The 16803-nt window shown below is 43.0% G+C and overlaps 1 protein-coding gene across 1 annotated transcript; it reads right to left on the bottom strand.

Moving 5' to 3' along the window:
- Nucleotides 1–4337: 4337 nt before the first annotated feature.
- On the bottom strand, nt 4338–7901 carry ACTL8 (actin like 8). Its single transcript, XM_049878088.1, has 2 exons — nt 7554–7901; nt 4338–5090 (listed from the first exon to the last, which is right to left on the bottom strand). Exons 1-2 carry the CDS (start codon nt 7899–7901, stop codon nt 4338–4340), a joined length of 1101 nt encoding a protein of 366 aa, XP_049734045.1.
- Nucleotides 7902–16803: the final 8902 nt, after the last annotated feature.

The raw sequence follows: 16803 nt of genomic DNA, 5'->3' as shown, positions 1-16803 counted from the left end.
ATGAAAGGGGACTGAGAGGTGGGAGAGACAATAAGAACCTGCTCAGTGCCAACATTGACTTTGTTCTCAGCATCAGAATGACCTAAAGCTTCTTCCAGGGTTATCTCAGGAAACTTGGGTATCCATCCCCACCCAAACCCAAGTACAAGAGTGCCAAGCCCCAGCCTTGGCAGCAGAAGGAGAAACTGGCAGGACTGCACCCTCTCACCTGGGGACGGCCCTCCTGGGGGTCCTTCCTTTGTCCTCCCTGCCAGTCCCACCCAGCTCCCACCCCCCTCAGCTGCCAAGACCCTGCCTCCCACCCCCCTGCACCTGGCTGCCCCTGGCAGGCAGCCCCAGACCCCTGGTGGAGGATAAGCCTCTCCCAGCTTGGAGCAGCTGCCAGGCCATGCTGGAGCTGGCAGGCATCTTCTGGGCACCAATCACCGCCCTGCCAGGCCTGGTATGCCAGCAGTTCCAGGTTAGGTTGATGGCCCCACACAGCCCCATGGAGCTGCTATTTTTAATTTAATTGGAGTGTCAGAGGACAGAGATGGTACCCAGCGAGAGAGTTTTAAATGCTTTCAGGGTGGGGGAGGGGGAGAGAAGGCGAAGTAAAGTTCGTAATTATACACCAGGCAGCCAGATTTGATGCTTGAACAGAAAGGTTAAATGTTGCATTCGGAATAAAATGAGAAAAAGTGTTCTGATGACAGTTGCCCAGAGCTGAGTAAGGAAGGAAAATACCCCTTGCCCATCTTCCCTCCAGTTCCCTCCTCTCATTTCTGAGTTTCCCCCCTTCTGCCTTTTTTAAGGCTCTACTGTGAACAAATACACCAGTTTCAAGTGTAAAGATTACTGCTGAATATGTCAACACCTTGATTGCCACCCAAAAGTAGCTTTCACTGGAGTCTGGAAAAAAGTCACACTTCCTTTCTAAAGCCAAGGAATCCAACAGGGCCCAGCAAGCTGGGAAGGCTGTTTGGCATTGTGGGTTTTTAGTATGGACAGACCTAGATTCAATCCCTCTGCTGACAAGGGGCAGACACGATGGATCGGCTCACCCAGTGCCCATGTACCTACTCTCTTTCTTTCAGCAACCTTCAAGTCATGAGCCATAAGCAGAATGGGTGAGGCTTTCCTAACATAAAGGGACAGACTCAGATGGCGCACTCTCTTCACACCTCCTTTCCCTGCAGGAAATGTGGATGTGATGCCTGGAGGTGCTGCAGCTATTTTGTGACCATGAGGCAACAAGCCTACACAACAAAAACAGAAAGCTAGGAGTCCTTGATGATGTAGCTATGTATGTCACTGTTGCTTGAGACAAATAAATTCCTATCTGTTTAAGCTCCCTTTAGTCTAGTTTTCTAGGAATGCTAAATCCATTCTTAACTATGACAGTCCATTATTATTATTAGCTTCAGTGTGAACTTGAACTTAAGTTTTCTTACTTGTAAACTGGGATGAAATATCACTCATTTTTTCCATGTGCATATCAGGATTAAACGTGACATGTGACTCCATTTGTAAAGTACTTACCACTATGCCTGGAGAGACGATGGCAGCTGCTGTTGTTAACACTTCTGATTAGTATGAGTGACATCAAATTACAAAATTTTAAAGTCGCACCTCATATTTCAATAGCAGTTTCTAGTTTTCAATGTGACTTCTCAGCCCTCAACTTAGTTTACCCTCAACCCCAAATCCCCAAAGGGGGGAAGACTTACTCCAGTTTTACACCTGACAGGTTAAGCAACACGCTCAAGGAGCTAGCTCAGCTAATGACAGAGCCAGCCTGCAACTCATGTCTGACTCCAAGTCCCTGGGGCCTGCACCAGGCTGGTTCTCAGCTGCTCCACTAAGCAGCCACCATTCTAGGTCCCCATTTCTTCTCCTGGGGACCAATGATGGCCCCCATTTGGAGATAAAGTTGTGGCTGAGAGAAAATGGTTCGTGTGGTCAAAGACAAGGTGAGCTGGACTCTGGCTTCTAAATTCTTCCACCTGCCCCTGAAACATTGCGGTTCCTTGGGCTTCAGTCCTCAGCTCACTACTCTATTCCAGCTCTTAATATCAAAAAGCTGGAGCCCCTTTCACAAGGTGATAGGGAGCAGCCAAACAACAGTGGTCAAGGGCTCAGATCGAGTTCAAACCCTTGTTCTGCCATTTACCAAAAAAAAAAAAGTTTGTTAAATAAATAGTAAGTTGTGGCCACTTTCTCTGTATTAGTCAGAATAAGCAAAACCGCTGCTGTAACAAACAACCCCCAAATCTCAATGACTGAACATAATAGATTCTTGCTCATGTCCCAATCCAGCACAGGTCGGTGGGTGGGGGGGGGTGGGGGCTGGAGAGGGGGGCCTTCCTTCTAGTAGTTCTGCCAGATGGAAGCTTCTGAGGCCTCTACTGGATCCTCTGTATCCCATACGCTGATTAGATGTGCCATGGATTGAATTGCGTCCCCCCAAAATATGTGTCAACTTGGTTAGGCCATACATGGTTATCATCCATTGAGTGATTTTCCTATGTATTATAAATCATAACCTCTGCCTGTGGTTAAGAGGATTAGGGTGGGATGTAACACCCTTGTTCAGGACACATTCCTGATCCAATGTAAAAGGATTTTCCCTGGGGTGTAGCCTGTACTACCTTCTATCTCTCAAGAGATAAAAGGTAAGGGAAGCAAGCAGAGAGCTGGGGGCCTCAAACCACCAAGAAAGCAGCACTGGGAGCAGAGTGCATCCTTTGGACCTGGGGTCCTTGTGCCTGAGAAGCCCCTTGACCATGGGAAGTTTGAGGACGAGGATCTTCCTCCAGAACTGATGGAAAGAGAAAGCCTTCCCCTGGGGCTGACGCCTTAAATTTGGGCTTCCAGCCTACTTTACCGTAAGAGATAAATTTGTCTTTATTAAAGCCATCCACTTGTGGTGTTTCTGTTATGGCAGCACTAGATGCTAAGACAAGATATTTTAGGGGTCAGGGGAATTGACAGAACTGTTATGTGGCCTACCTACCTAAGCGCTGAGGATCTGCAAAGTATAGTCTCACAGCACACAGAGGGCGGAGAGGACACTGTTACTGGAGGTCCAAGTGGTCTCCATCTCAGTCTATTTCCTCTAAAACAGCTGTTCCTTTTACCCCCCAGATCACATTATCTTGGTACACTTGATTCATTTCATTCTTCATCATCTGAAATGCACACATTTATTATCTGCGTCCCCACAGTAGACTGTAATCTCCTTGAGAACAGAAGCCTTGTGTATCTTTTTCACCCCAAAGTTCCATGCCTAGCCCAGTACCTGGCATACAGTGTGTTCTCAAATATTTATTGAGTAAATACTAAACTAATAGGAACTCAAAGTTTAACAGCACGTTAGGGTATCGAGAACGAATGGGGAGTCTTTAGGTGGTGTAAACAGTTAATGTGTTTGGCTGTTAAATGAAAGGGTGGAGGTTCGAGTCCACCCAGAGGTACCTTGGAAAAAAGGCCTGGTGATCTAACTCCAAAAAACCATCATTGAAAACTCCATGGAGCACAGTTCCACTGTGACGTACATAGGAACACACATGACTCAACCGCAATTGGCGGTTAGAATGAATGGAGAGGACAAGGCAGCGGAACAACAGGAGGCTCCAGGCCCTTAACCATTCTTCTCATTGGTAACCACTGTTGACAAGGATCTGAACTCTTCAGACCTGCCTGGCTTCCTCCCTGCTCGCTCTCCTACTCACCCTTCCTGGACCTATGATAAGGGCATCATGCTGGGTCTCCCTGGGGCCCCCCATCCTCTGCCATCCATCACAGGGGCCAGCACTGGTTTCAAACAAGTTCTTTAATTGCATATACAAAACAAGATCCTGGCCATAGATGGGAAAACACCCCAGACTCACCGGTGGCAATTCTTCCCTGGCCAGAAAGGACCTGTAGGGCTAAAAACCACAACTCTCCCCATCCCACCCTCCCCTTCTCCTAGTCAAAAATAATTGAGAAGCCTAGCAAAAGATCTCAGTTAAAACCTACTCAACCAAGAAGAATAGAACAACCCAAGGGAAATGCTGGTGAAAAATAAATGGCTATTGGGTATGGAGTTGGCAGATGGCCACTCCTGCCTCAATGACAGGTCACCCCTGGGAAACTGCCCCCCTTTAGGGTTTCCAGGGATGACACCCTGCTCCTATGGGTTGGATGCCACTCTGGAAACAAGATAAAACTCTAGAACCTAAAACTTCATGACTTCATAGTTCCAAAATGAGCTAACTCCATGTTCATTTTGCTAAAATCCAACAGGTCACAACCTCATACTCTCGTCATACTCCTCTCTGGTCATCCAGAACATTTTGCTAAAATCCAACAGGTCACAACCTCATACTCTCGTCATACTCTTCTCTGGTCATCCACTCGGACCTGTAAGTAGAAAGATGAGCCACCACAGACGCTCCTAACCAGACGCTAAAGTTTCGATTGGAACCCCCCCAGATTATAGCCTCAGTGGTAGAAAAGTGATAGGCAGCCAGCTCCTCATACAAGCGCTTGGTGAAACCATGGTACAGAGTGTTCCCCCCACATGCCACCACATGGGACATCAGCAGTGGGTGCATTGTGGCGTCACAGGTCTCCATGGACTCCGCGAAGGCCTGGGAGATGCTGGGCCCTGGCAGGTCGAACACCTGGGGACTGAAGAACATCTCAGGAGCAAGTCGCTGCATGGGCGTCAGCTCCACTGGTGTGCCATCGGGGAGCTGGTAGATGTTGCTCTCGTCGGAGCCACTGGGCAGGCTCTGACGAAAGTCCAGTGCCTCTGCCAAATTCTGTGGCACATAGCACTTGCCCATCTGGGTCGTGGCGACCGTCTCTAGCTGAAACAGGTTGTGCCGGTTGCAGTCTTCCTTAAAGAGGCTCTTGAAGAGGTAAGCAGAGAGATCTTGGCCGGCAAACTCCAGCGTCTTACAGCTTGAGGGCAACGGACGACCCAGATGGAAAGATTTTACACGGGTCAGGCCATAGCCGGAATCAACCACTACGCCAGTCAGGAGGCCAGAGGCATACAGTGACATCTCCAGCTGGTCAGCCAGGAGGACAGAAGGAACATCCAGCAACTCAAACATAATCTGCAAGAAGGGAGATACATTCAGTGCATTTTCCCCGAACACAGGGCTTGGACTGTCTTCTATTTCCCCAAGACTATACGACATGCTCAGCTCTCAAAGTGGACAACCGCATAGACCTCCACTCGAGGAGACTCACAGGCTGGCCCTAGGATGTCGGTTCTGGGGTTCTGGAGCTCATCCTGTGGGGACAAGAGGAGGCTCTAGAGAGCTAGTTATGGAGCTGGATCTGCACTCAGAGCTTGTTTGATGGTGGCCCTTCAGACTGTGTTGGTGGAGAAAGGGGAAGAGCTGTCAGACTCCAGGAAGTGGGCAGGTTTGCAGCCTGAATCATCCCTTTAGAAGAGATTATAAAAGAAACAAGCACTGCACATTCACCGCTGCCTCCAAAATGTGGGGGTAGAAAGAAAGAAATGCACTCACTGCCTTTTAGGGGAAGTTTTTTTTTTTTTTTTTTTTCATAATAACTCTCCAAACTTCAAGGTAAAACTGTAATTTCAATATTCAGGGTTTGGCAAAATCTCTGGGCTGACTTTTTCCCCCTGCCCTATCAACCCCTGGATCTATACCCCTCTTGCCATTGAATTGATTCCAACTTGCGGTGAGCCATGTGTTATAGAGGAGAACTGCTCCATAGGGTTTTCTTGGCTGTAATCCTTACAGAAGCAGGTTGCCAGGCCTTTCTTCCACAGTGCCATTGGGTGGGTTTGAATCGCCAGCTTTTTTAGGTTAGTAGTCAAGTGCAAACCATTTGCACCATCCAGGGATCCTCTGGATATTTACAGCCCCCCGCCCACCCACCCAGTCCCCACCTCTGGCAGGGATCTGAACCTCTGGGTAGAGAAGGACTATAACTGTCCACCAGTCTGTGGTCGTTGGCCACTTACTTACCTCTTCAGGACCCAGCAGGCCTATCTTGTCCCCTCAATGGAAGGGGTATCCCCTCCATTCCCACTCTCAGAATATTGTTCCCCCCCAATCATCCACTTCTTAAACAGCAGCCAGGGTCATCCTTTTAAAACAGAAAATCAGATATCACTCTTTCTCTTGAAACTCTCCAGGAGCCTCCATTCACTGAGAATAGGGCTCAGCAAACTTTTTCTGTAAAGGACCAGATACTGTTGCCAGGTTTTGCAAATAAAATACAGGATGCCCAGTTAAATTTGAATTTCAGATAAACAACAAATACTTTCTCAGTATAAGTATGTCCCATATAATATTTGGGACATACTTATACCATAAAATTACTTGCTGTTTATCTGAAATTTAAATCTATCTGGGCATCCTGTATGTCATCTAGCAAACCTACAATTGTAAATTTCTTAGCCTTTGCAGGACATACAGTATCTGTTGCAATTACTCAACTCCACTATTGGAGTGTGAAAGAAGTCATGACAATATGCAAATTATCGGTGTGGCTCTAGTCCAATAAAGCTTTATTTACAAAAACAGGTGGTAGGCCAGATTTGGCCCATAGGCCGTCTTACTCTTGATTTCGAATAAAACCCAAACGCTCCCCCAAGCATCTGCTGACCTCACCATCCCACTTGCCTCCTGCCACCCCCTCTCCCACTTACTGGGCTCCAGCTTCACTGGCTGAAGTCAACTCCTCAGAGAAGCCCTCCTTGACCACCTCTCAAAGGCGCTCTTTCACTCCCCATTAGTCAGCTACCTCTCGATATTTTTTCTAGAACTGATCACTATCTGAAATTTGTTTTGTTAGCTTATTCGTGGTCTGAGTTTTCCCTCAGAATGTAAGCTCTGTGAGGGCCAGAACACTTGTCTGTGAACATTTATGGCATCCATGAATGAATACCCAGTATCTCCTCTCTTGCGCCCTATCCACAGAATATTTTAATTGCTGTGTCTTCATCCACAGGAGGAGCCTCTATAAGCCCCTCTTCCCTAGCACTGTGCTGGGCACATGCTAAAAAAAAAAAAAAAACTGGTTGCCATCAAGTCGATTCCAACTCATGGCAACCCCGTATACTATAGAGTAGAACTGCTCCATAGGGTTTTCTTGGTTATAATCTTTACAGAAGCAGATTGCCAGGCCTTACTTTTGTGGCACTGGTTGGGTTGGAACTACCAATCTTTAGGTAAAGTAGCCAATCGCAAACCACTTGTGCCACCCAGGGGCCTGGGCACACATACTGTTGTTGTTATGTTGTTATGTGCAATTAAGTCAATTCCAACTCATAGCAACCCTACAGAACAGGGTAAAACTGTCCCATAGAGTTTCCAAGGAGCGGCTGGTGGATTCTGACTGCTGACCTTTTGGTTAGCAGCCTGAACTCTTAACCACTTCGCCACCAGGGCTCCAGGCACATACTAGATTCCCAGGAAGTGTTGTTGGACAAATGCTTCAAGAAGCTGAATTCTCAACACCTGTCACATCTAGACACAATGCTCCCCAGTATAGCCTCCTCCCCAGTCCCAGTGAAGGCAGCCCAGAGAAGGTCTTACCTCCATAGTCTTCCGTCGGTCCGAAGGCTCCCTCAGAGGACTCTCAGTGATCATCACTGGGAAGTCCTCTTGTTCCTGCCTGTGTTTCTCCAAGACAAATGTCCAGATGTGCTCCACGCCCTCCCAGTTGAGCACCCGGCCGCGCTCTATGGGGTAGCTGAAGGTGTCAGGATGGCAGAAGTCAATGCCCAGACTAACGCGTCTCCGGGCGTAGCTTGGGCCGGGGTTTTCCCGGCACGGTATGTAGTTCACAATGCTCGGGAAAACCATCTGGGGTTCATTCCAACCTGACAACCCAGCCTTCAGAAAGCCAGACCCGTGGTCAATGATAATGGTTCTTGAGCCCATGGCAGAGGTAAATGGAGAGGTCTTCTGGATGTGGCTCCCCGAGAATGTCTGGAAAACTAGGGCCACCTATGGAAAGATGAGGTAGGGGATATTGATGAACACTTTCTAGGCCACCATAGGCTGCTTCCCAGCCCCACATTCACAGCCTCAGGCTCTCCCTGAAGCTTGCTTATTCCCCCTTCCAAGCCTTGCACAAGCTCTAACCTGTGCTTGGCATGTTATTCCATCTCAAACCCCCAATCATCCTACAAGGCCCAACTAACAGGCCTTACTTGGGAAGGCCTGCCAGTGTCCTCGTTCTCATCAAGTTTCCTCTGTTGCACCTATTATACCAGGTGGCATTTCTACTCCACAAGAGCAAAGGTTGGGTCTTATTAGTTTTTGCAGACTTAGCAAGAAGCTTGGCACACAGGAAGAACTTGGTGAAAGTTGACTGCCTGAGCAGAGGACTTGGGGAGCAGGAAAGAACAGCCTCAGGAGCCACTGCCTTCAATACTAATATTAGTATAGTAGTAACAGCAGCAGAAGCAGTAACAATGATAATAATGATGATGATGATAGTAGCTGCAGCTACTATTTCTAGAGTACATACCCTCTACCTACCACTACAAGGAACATTTTACATATTATACTCAACTATGTAAAATTGCCCTTTGTATAGGTCAAAAATGGTTATAAATCAGCAAATTCTTATGACTCAGACTAGTATTTTGACACATTTAATCTTTAACATAAGTCTGTGAGGCATGTCCCATTTTTACACTCATCTTACAGATGGGGATCTTGTATCCAGAGTATATAAAGAACTCTCAAAACTCAAAAATAAGAAAAACAAACAACCCAGTTCTAAAATGGGCAAAAGATTTGAACAGACACTTCACCAAAGAAAATATATTGATGGCAAATAAGCACTTGACAAGATGTTTAACATAATTAGTCATTAGGGAAATGTAAATTAAAAACACAATTAAATACCACCACATACCTATTAGAATGGCCAAAATTAAAAAGACTGATCATACCAAGTATTGAAGAAGATATGGAGGGACTGGAACCCTCATACACTGCTGGTGAGACTATAAAAACATATATCTATCACATGACATAGCAATTCCACTCCTAGGTATTTACCTAAGAGAAATAAAAACTTATATCCACACAAAAACTTTTATATGCATATTTATACTTGCTTTATTCCAAACCACAAAAAACCAGAAACAACCCAAATATCCTTCAAATGGAAAATGAATAGGTAAACATCCATTCAATTGAATGAATTCATCCATTCAATTGAATTGAATTCAATTCAATCCATAAAAACGAACAAATAGCCAATACATACGACATGGATGAATTTCTAATGCATTAAACTGAGTGAAAGAAACCAGACTCAAAAGGCTACGTACTGTATGATCCCATTCATATGACATTCTAGAAAAAGCAAAATTATACCAACAGAAAACAGATCAATTGTTGCCAGTAGCCAGAGGTGGTGAAAGGGATTGATAACAAACAGGCATGGTGGAATTTGGGAGAGGTGATGCAATTATAGGTCTCTAAAAAAAAAAAAACCAAACCAGTTACCGTTGAGTCGATTCCAACTTATAGTGACCCTATAGGACACAGTAGAACTGTCCCATAGAGTTTCCAAGGAGCACCTGGTGGATTTGAACTGCTGATCTTTTGGTTAGCAGCTGTAGCTCTTAACCACTACACCACCAGGGTTCCCAAGGTGGTGCAAATGGCTTGTGCTTGAGTACTAACCTAAAAAGTTGGTGGCTCAAAACTGACAAAAGAACAACCTGAGAGGATGCAAATTAACCAAATAAGAAATGAAATGGGGGACATTACAACAGACCCAACTGAGATAAAAAGGAGCATAACAGAGTACTATGAAAAACTATACTCCAACAAATGTGCAAACCTAGAGGAAATAGACAAATTTCTAGAAAAACACTACCTACCCAAACTAACACAAAATGATGTTGAAAATCTGAACAGACCTATAACCAGAGAAGAGAATGAAAAGGTAATTTTAAAAAACTTCCAACAACAACAAAAAAAATCCTGGCCCACATGGCTACTGGAAAATTCTACCAAACATTCAGAGAAGAGCTTACACCACTACTGCTCAAACTACTTCAGAACACAGAAAAGGAAGCGATATTTTCGAGTTGATTCTACAAAGCCAGCATAACTCTGATACAAAAACCAGGCAAAGACACCACAAAAAAAGAAAATTACACACCAATATCTCTCATGAATATAAACGCAAAAATTCTCAACAAAATTCTAGCCAACAGAATTCAGCAGCATATCAAAAAAATAATATGCTACGACCAAGTAGGATTCATACCAGGTATGCAAGGATGGTTCAATATTAGAAAATCAATCAACCTAATCCACCACATAAATAAAAAGAAAAGAATCACATGATCTTCTCAATCATGCAGAAAAGGTATTCAACGAAGTCCAACACCCATTTCTGACAAAAACTCTCAATAAAATAGGTATAGAAGGAAAATCTCTCAACATAATAAAGGGCATATATGCAAAACCAACAGCCAACATCATTCTTAATGGACAGAGGCTGGAAACATTCTTCTTGAGAACAGGAACAACACAAGGATGCCCTTTATCACCACTCCTATTTAACATTGTGTTGGAAGTCCTAGCTAGAGCAATGAAGCAAGAAACAGAAATAAAAAGAAAAAAAGGGCACCCAAATTGGTAATAAAGAAGTTAAACTCTCCCTATTTGTGGATGATATGATACTATACATAGAAAACTCAAAAGACTCCACAAGAAACCTACTGGAACTAATAGAAAGATTCCTCAGAGTAGCATGATACAAGATAAACATACGAAAATCAGTTGAATTCCTATACACCAATAAAGAGAACGATGAAAATGAAATCAGGAAAAAAAACACCATTTATAATAGCCCCTAAAAAAATAAAATACATGGGAATAAATCTAACCAGGGATGTAAAAGACCTATACAAAGAAAACTACAAAACACTACTGCAAGAAACCAAAAGAGATCTACATAAATGGAAAAACATACCATGGATAGGTAGACTCGATACTGTGAAAATGACAATTCTACCAAAGCAATTTACAAATACAATGCAATCCCAATTCAAATACCAACAACATTCTTTAAAGAGATGGAAAAACTTACCATCAACTTTATACATAAAGGGAAGAAGCCCCAGATAAGTAAAGCACTATTGAAGAAGAAGAATAAAGTAGGAGGACTCACACTACCTGACCTCAGGAACATAGTATAAAGCTACAGTAGCCAAATAGCCTGATACTGGCACAAGGACAGATACATTGACCAAGGGAACAAAATTGAGAACCCAGATGTAAATCTATCTACCTAAGGTCACCTGATCTTCAACAAGGACCCAAAGTCCATCAGATGGGGAAAAGACCGTCTTTTTAATAAATGGTACCAGCAAAACTGGATGTCCATCTGCAAAAAGATGAAACAGGACCCATACCTCACACCATATATAAAAACTAACTCAAAATGGATCAAAGACCTAAATATAAAGCCCAAAATAATGAAGTTCATAGAAGAAAAAATAGGATCAATGCTAGAGGCCCTAATACACAGCATTAACGGGATACAAACTGCAACCAACAACACACAAGTTCCAGAGGATAAGCTAAATAACCAGGATCTTCTAAAAATTAAACACTTAGGCTCATCAAAAGACTTCACCAAAAGAGTAAAAAGAGAACCTACAGACTGTGAAAAAAAATTGGCTATTATAAATCAGACAAATTTCTAAAATCTACAAAAAAATACCATCTTACTCCAGCATTACTGGCACGAATCAATAACACAGGCCCTTGTTGGCAGACTACAACTGTTTCAGTTATGTGGTGGAAAGGTGGGTACTTGATGTTTGACACCACTTTGCCTATTAAACAGGGTCCTCGCCTAACCACATCGGGGCCCTAAAGACTGGTGGCTCCACCCACATAACCTAGCCACCCACAACAGGGGTCCAAGGATAAGTGGTACCTCCCAGTCCTTACAACCAAAAGCATTGGGTGCCCATGGTCTGGCTGCAGAACCCACCCACCTGTGCACTCTAGGGAACAGGGATGTGCTTTCCTCATAGATACTTGGGGGACAGTTGTCAGTCCCCTGCCTTGTTCAGAGCGTGACCCCCTGCTGCAACCAGATACCTGCACCTACACCAATCACCCCTGCCCCTCTGAGGCTGTAGGACAGAGCCTGTACCACACACTTGATGACCAACCACCTGGACACCTGAGCTGAATCCATACAAGAAAAGTGAATAGACTCCTAGGCTCATATACCTGGTAATAGCTCTAGCCATCTGGTGACAGGACGTTAGAGCTTTAAAGGCAAAAACAATCAAGCTAGCTCACTCAAGCAGCCTATCTGGGCATCTCAAAACAAAACAAGGCAAGAAACTAGGATATAGTAAGCAAACAAAATAAACCAATAAATAACTTATAGACAGCTCAGAGACAACAGTCAGTATCAAATCACATAAAGACGCAGACCATGAGTGCTTCAATAAGCTCTGGATGAAGGTGTCTTCCTGGAATTACCAGATGGAGAATACAAACGACTAATACAGAACCCGTCAAGACATCAGGAACAAGATCAGGCAAAACGCAGAACAAGCCAAGGAACACACAGATAAAGCAGTTGAAAAAATTAAAAAGGTTATTCAAGAACATCATGAAAAATTTAACAAGCTGCAAGAATCCATAGAGACAGCAATCAGAAATTCTGAAGATTTAACAATAAAATTACAGGATTAGACAACTCAATCGAAAGTCAGAGGAGAAGAATTAAGGAAGTGGAAGGCAGAATTAATCAGACTGAAGATAAAACACTTGGCACCAATATATTCAAAGAAAAATCAGATAAAAAGAATTTCAAAAAAAATGAAGAAACCCTAAGAATTACGTGGGATTCTATCAAGAGAAATAACCTACGAGTGATTGGAGTACCAGAACAGGGAGGAATAACAGAAGATACAGAAAAAATTGTTAAAGATTTGTTGGCAGAAAACTTCTCTGATATTGTGAAAGGATATCTATCCAAGAAGCTCATCGAACTCTGCATAAGGTAGATCTCAAAAGAATGTCACCAAGACATATTATAATCAAACTCACCAAAACCAAAGATAAAGAGTGGCCAGGGATAAACAAAGAGTCACCTACAAAGGAGAGTCAATAAGAATAAGTTCAGACTACTCAGCAGAAATAATGCAGGCAAGAAGGCAATAGAATGACGTACGCAAAGCATTGAAGGAAAAAATCATATATGCAGCAAAACTCTCTCTTAAATATGAAGGCGAAATTAGGACATTTCCAGACAAACGGAGGTTTAGGGAATTTGTAGAAACCAAATCAAAACTGGGAGAAATACTAAAGGGAGTTTTCTGGTTAGAAAAGCACTAATATCATATATCAACCCAAGACTAGAACACGGGACACAGCAAACAGATTTCAACCCAGATGGAAATTACAAAAATAAATCAAGATTAAAAAAACGCTCAAAACAGGGAAACAGTGATGTCATTACTTAAAAGAAGACAACATTAAAACAACAAAGAGGGAGTTAGAAATGATGTCATAGATCTTTCATATGGAGAGGAAATCAAGGCTATACAAAAGAAATAAAAGTTAGGTTTAAACTTAGAAAAATAGGGGTAAATATTAAGGTAACCACAAAGGAGACTAACAATACTACTCATCAAAATAAAATACAAGAAAAAAATGAAGACTCAGCAAAAACAAGATAAACAACAACAAATAAGAGAAAAAGACAATATATAAAGATAAACTACTCAGCACAAAAAATTAAGTGGGAAAAAGAAACAGTCAACAACACACAAAAAAAGACATCAAAATGTCAACATTAAACTCATACCTATCCATAATTACACTGAATATAACTGGACTTTTAGATATGCCAATAAAGAGACATAGAGTGGCAGAATGGATAAAAGAACATGATCTGTCTATATGCTGCCTACAGGAGACAAAACTTAGACTTAAAGACACAAACAAACTAAAACTCATAGGATGGAAAAAAATATATCAAGCAAACAACAATCAAAAAAGAACAGGATGGAGAAAAAAATCATCAACTTCATATGGAAGGGAAAGAGGCCCCAGATAAGTAAAGCATACTGAAAAAGAAGAAGAAAGTGGGAGGCCTCACCCTACCTGATTTTAGGGCCTATTATACCACCACTGTACTAAGAATACAGCCTGGTACTGGTACAACAACAGATGGAACAGAATTGAGAATCCAGACATAAATCCATCCACATATGAGCAGCTGATATTTGACAAAGGCCCAAAGTCAGTTAAATGGGGAAAAGACAGTCTTTTTAACAAATGGTGCTGGTATAACTAGACATCCATCTGCAAAAAAATGAAACAAGACCCATACCTCACACCATGCACAAAAACTAACTCAAAAGGGATCAAAGACCTAAATATAAAATCTAAAACGATAAAGATCATGGAAGAAAAACTAGGCACAATGCTAGGAGCTCTAATACATGGCATAAGCAGTGTACAAAACATTACTAACAATGCACAAACACCAGAAGAGAAACTAGATAACTGGGAGCTCCTAAAAATCAAACACCTATGCTCATCCAAAGACTTCACCAAAAGAGTAAAAAGACCACCTACAGACTGGGAAGAAGTTTTTAGCTATGAAATTGCCAATCAGCGTCTGATCTCTAAAATCTACATAATACTGCAAAAACTCAAAAAAAGACAAAAAACCCAATGAAAAAATGGGCAAAGGATATGAACACGCACTTCACTAAAGAGGACATTCAGGTAGCTAACAGATATATGAGGAAGTGCTCATGATCATTAGCCATTAGAGAAATGCAAATCAAAACTATAATGAGATTCCATCTCCAACAAGGCTGGCATTAATCCAAAAAACACAAAATAAATGTTGGAGAGGTTGTGGAGAGACTGGAACACTCATACACTGCTGGTGGGAATGTAAAATGGTACAACCACTTTGGAAATTGATTCGGTGCTTCCTTGAAAAGCTAGAAACAGAACTACCATATGATCCAGCAATCCCACTCCTTGGAATATATCCTAGAGAAATAAGAGCCTTTACACGAACAGATATATGCACGCCCATGTTCACTGCAGCACTGTTTACCATAGCAAAAAGATGGAAGCAACCAACGTGGCCATCAGCAGATGAATGGATAAATTATGGTATATTCACACAGTGGAATACTACGCATCAATAAAGAACAATGATGAATCTGTGAAACATTTCATAACATGGAGGAATCTGGAAGGCATTATGCTGAATGAAATTAGTCAGCTGCAAAAGGACAAATATCGTATGAGACCACTATTATAGGAACTCTAGAAGTAGTTTAAACAGAAGAAAATATTCTTTGATGGTTACGAGAGTGGGGAGGGAGGGAGGGAGAAGGATATTCACTAATTAGATAGTAGACAAGAACTATTTTAGGTGAAAGGAAAGATAACACACAATACAGGAGAAGTCTGCACAACTGGACTAAACCAAAAGCAAAGAAGTTTCCTGAATAAACTGAACACTTTGAAGGCCTGCGTAGCAGGAGCAGGGGTTTGGGGACCATGGTTTCAGGGGACATCTAGGACAATTGGCATAATAAAATCTATTAAGAAAACATTCTGCATCCCACTTTGGAGAGTGGCGTCTGGGGTCTTAAACACTAGCAAGCAGCCACCTAAGATGCATCAACTGGTCTCAACCCACCTAGATCGAAGGAGAATGAAGAACGCCAAAGACACAAGGTAATTATGAGCCCAAGAGACAGAAAGGGCCACATAAATCAGAGATTATATCAGCCTGAGACCAGAAGAACTAGATGCTGCCCAGCTATAACCGATGACTGCCCCAATAGGGAACACAACAGAGAACCCCTGAAGGAGCAGGAGAGCAGTAGGATGCAGAACTCAAATTCTCATAAAAAGTGATCTGTCTAGACTAGAAGGACCCCGGAGGTCATGGTCCCAGACCTTCTGTTAGCCCAAGACTGGAACCATTCCCATAGCCAACTCTTCAGACAGGGATTGGACTGGGCTATAAGATAGAAAATGATACTGGTGAGGAGTGAGCTTCTTGGATCAAGTAGACACATGGGACAATACGGGCAGCTCCTGTCTGGAGGGGAGATGAGATGGCAGAAGGAGACAGAAGCTGGGTGAATGGACATGGAGCTAGAGGGTGGAGAGAAGGGGTATGCTGTCTCATTAGGGGGAGAGCAACTAAGAATATATCCAAAACCAAAAATCAAACCCAGTGCCGTCGAGTCGATTCCGACTCATAGCAACCCTGTAGGACAGAGTAGAACTGCCCCATAGAGTTTCCAAAGAGCGCCTGGTGGATTCGAACTGCCGACCCTTTGGTTAGCAGCCATAGCACTTAACCTCTATGCCACCAGGGTTTCCTAAGGGTATATAGCAAGGTATGAGAGACTGACTGGATTTGTAAACTTTGACTTAAAGCACAATAAAAATTAAAACAAATAAAGATAAAAGAATATTAAAAAAAAAAAAGTTGATGGCTCAAACCTACCCAGTGGTGCTGCGTTAGAAAGGCTTGGCGATCTGCTTCTATAAGATCACAGACAAGAAACCTATGGGCAGTTCTACTCTGTAACACTCGAGGCCATGGGTTGGAAGTGACTCGATGGCACTGGGGTGGGTTGGGTTTGGGATGCAACTATGCTGTATCTTGATTGTGGTGGTAAGTCCGTGTCTGTATGCATTTGTCAAAGCTCCCACAAATAAACACTAAAAATGGTGACTTTTACTGTAAGTTAACTTAATTTTAAAAACTGGGAAAGCTGAGTGTGTA

Source organism: Elephas maximus, chromosome 3 (genome assembly GCF_024166365.1).
Source record: "Elephas maximus indicus isolate mEleMax1 chromosome 3, mEleMax1 primary haplotype, whole genome shotgun sequence".
In the NCBI taxonomy this organism is placed as follows: domain Eukaryota; kingdom Metazoa; phylum Chordata; class Mammalia; order Proboscidea; family Elephantidae; genus Elephas; species Elephas maximus.
The sequence above is the reverse complement of the archived record's forward strand: the minus strand, read 5'-3'. Positions and strand labels throughout refer to the sequence as shown.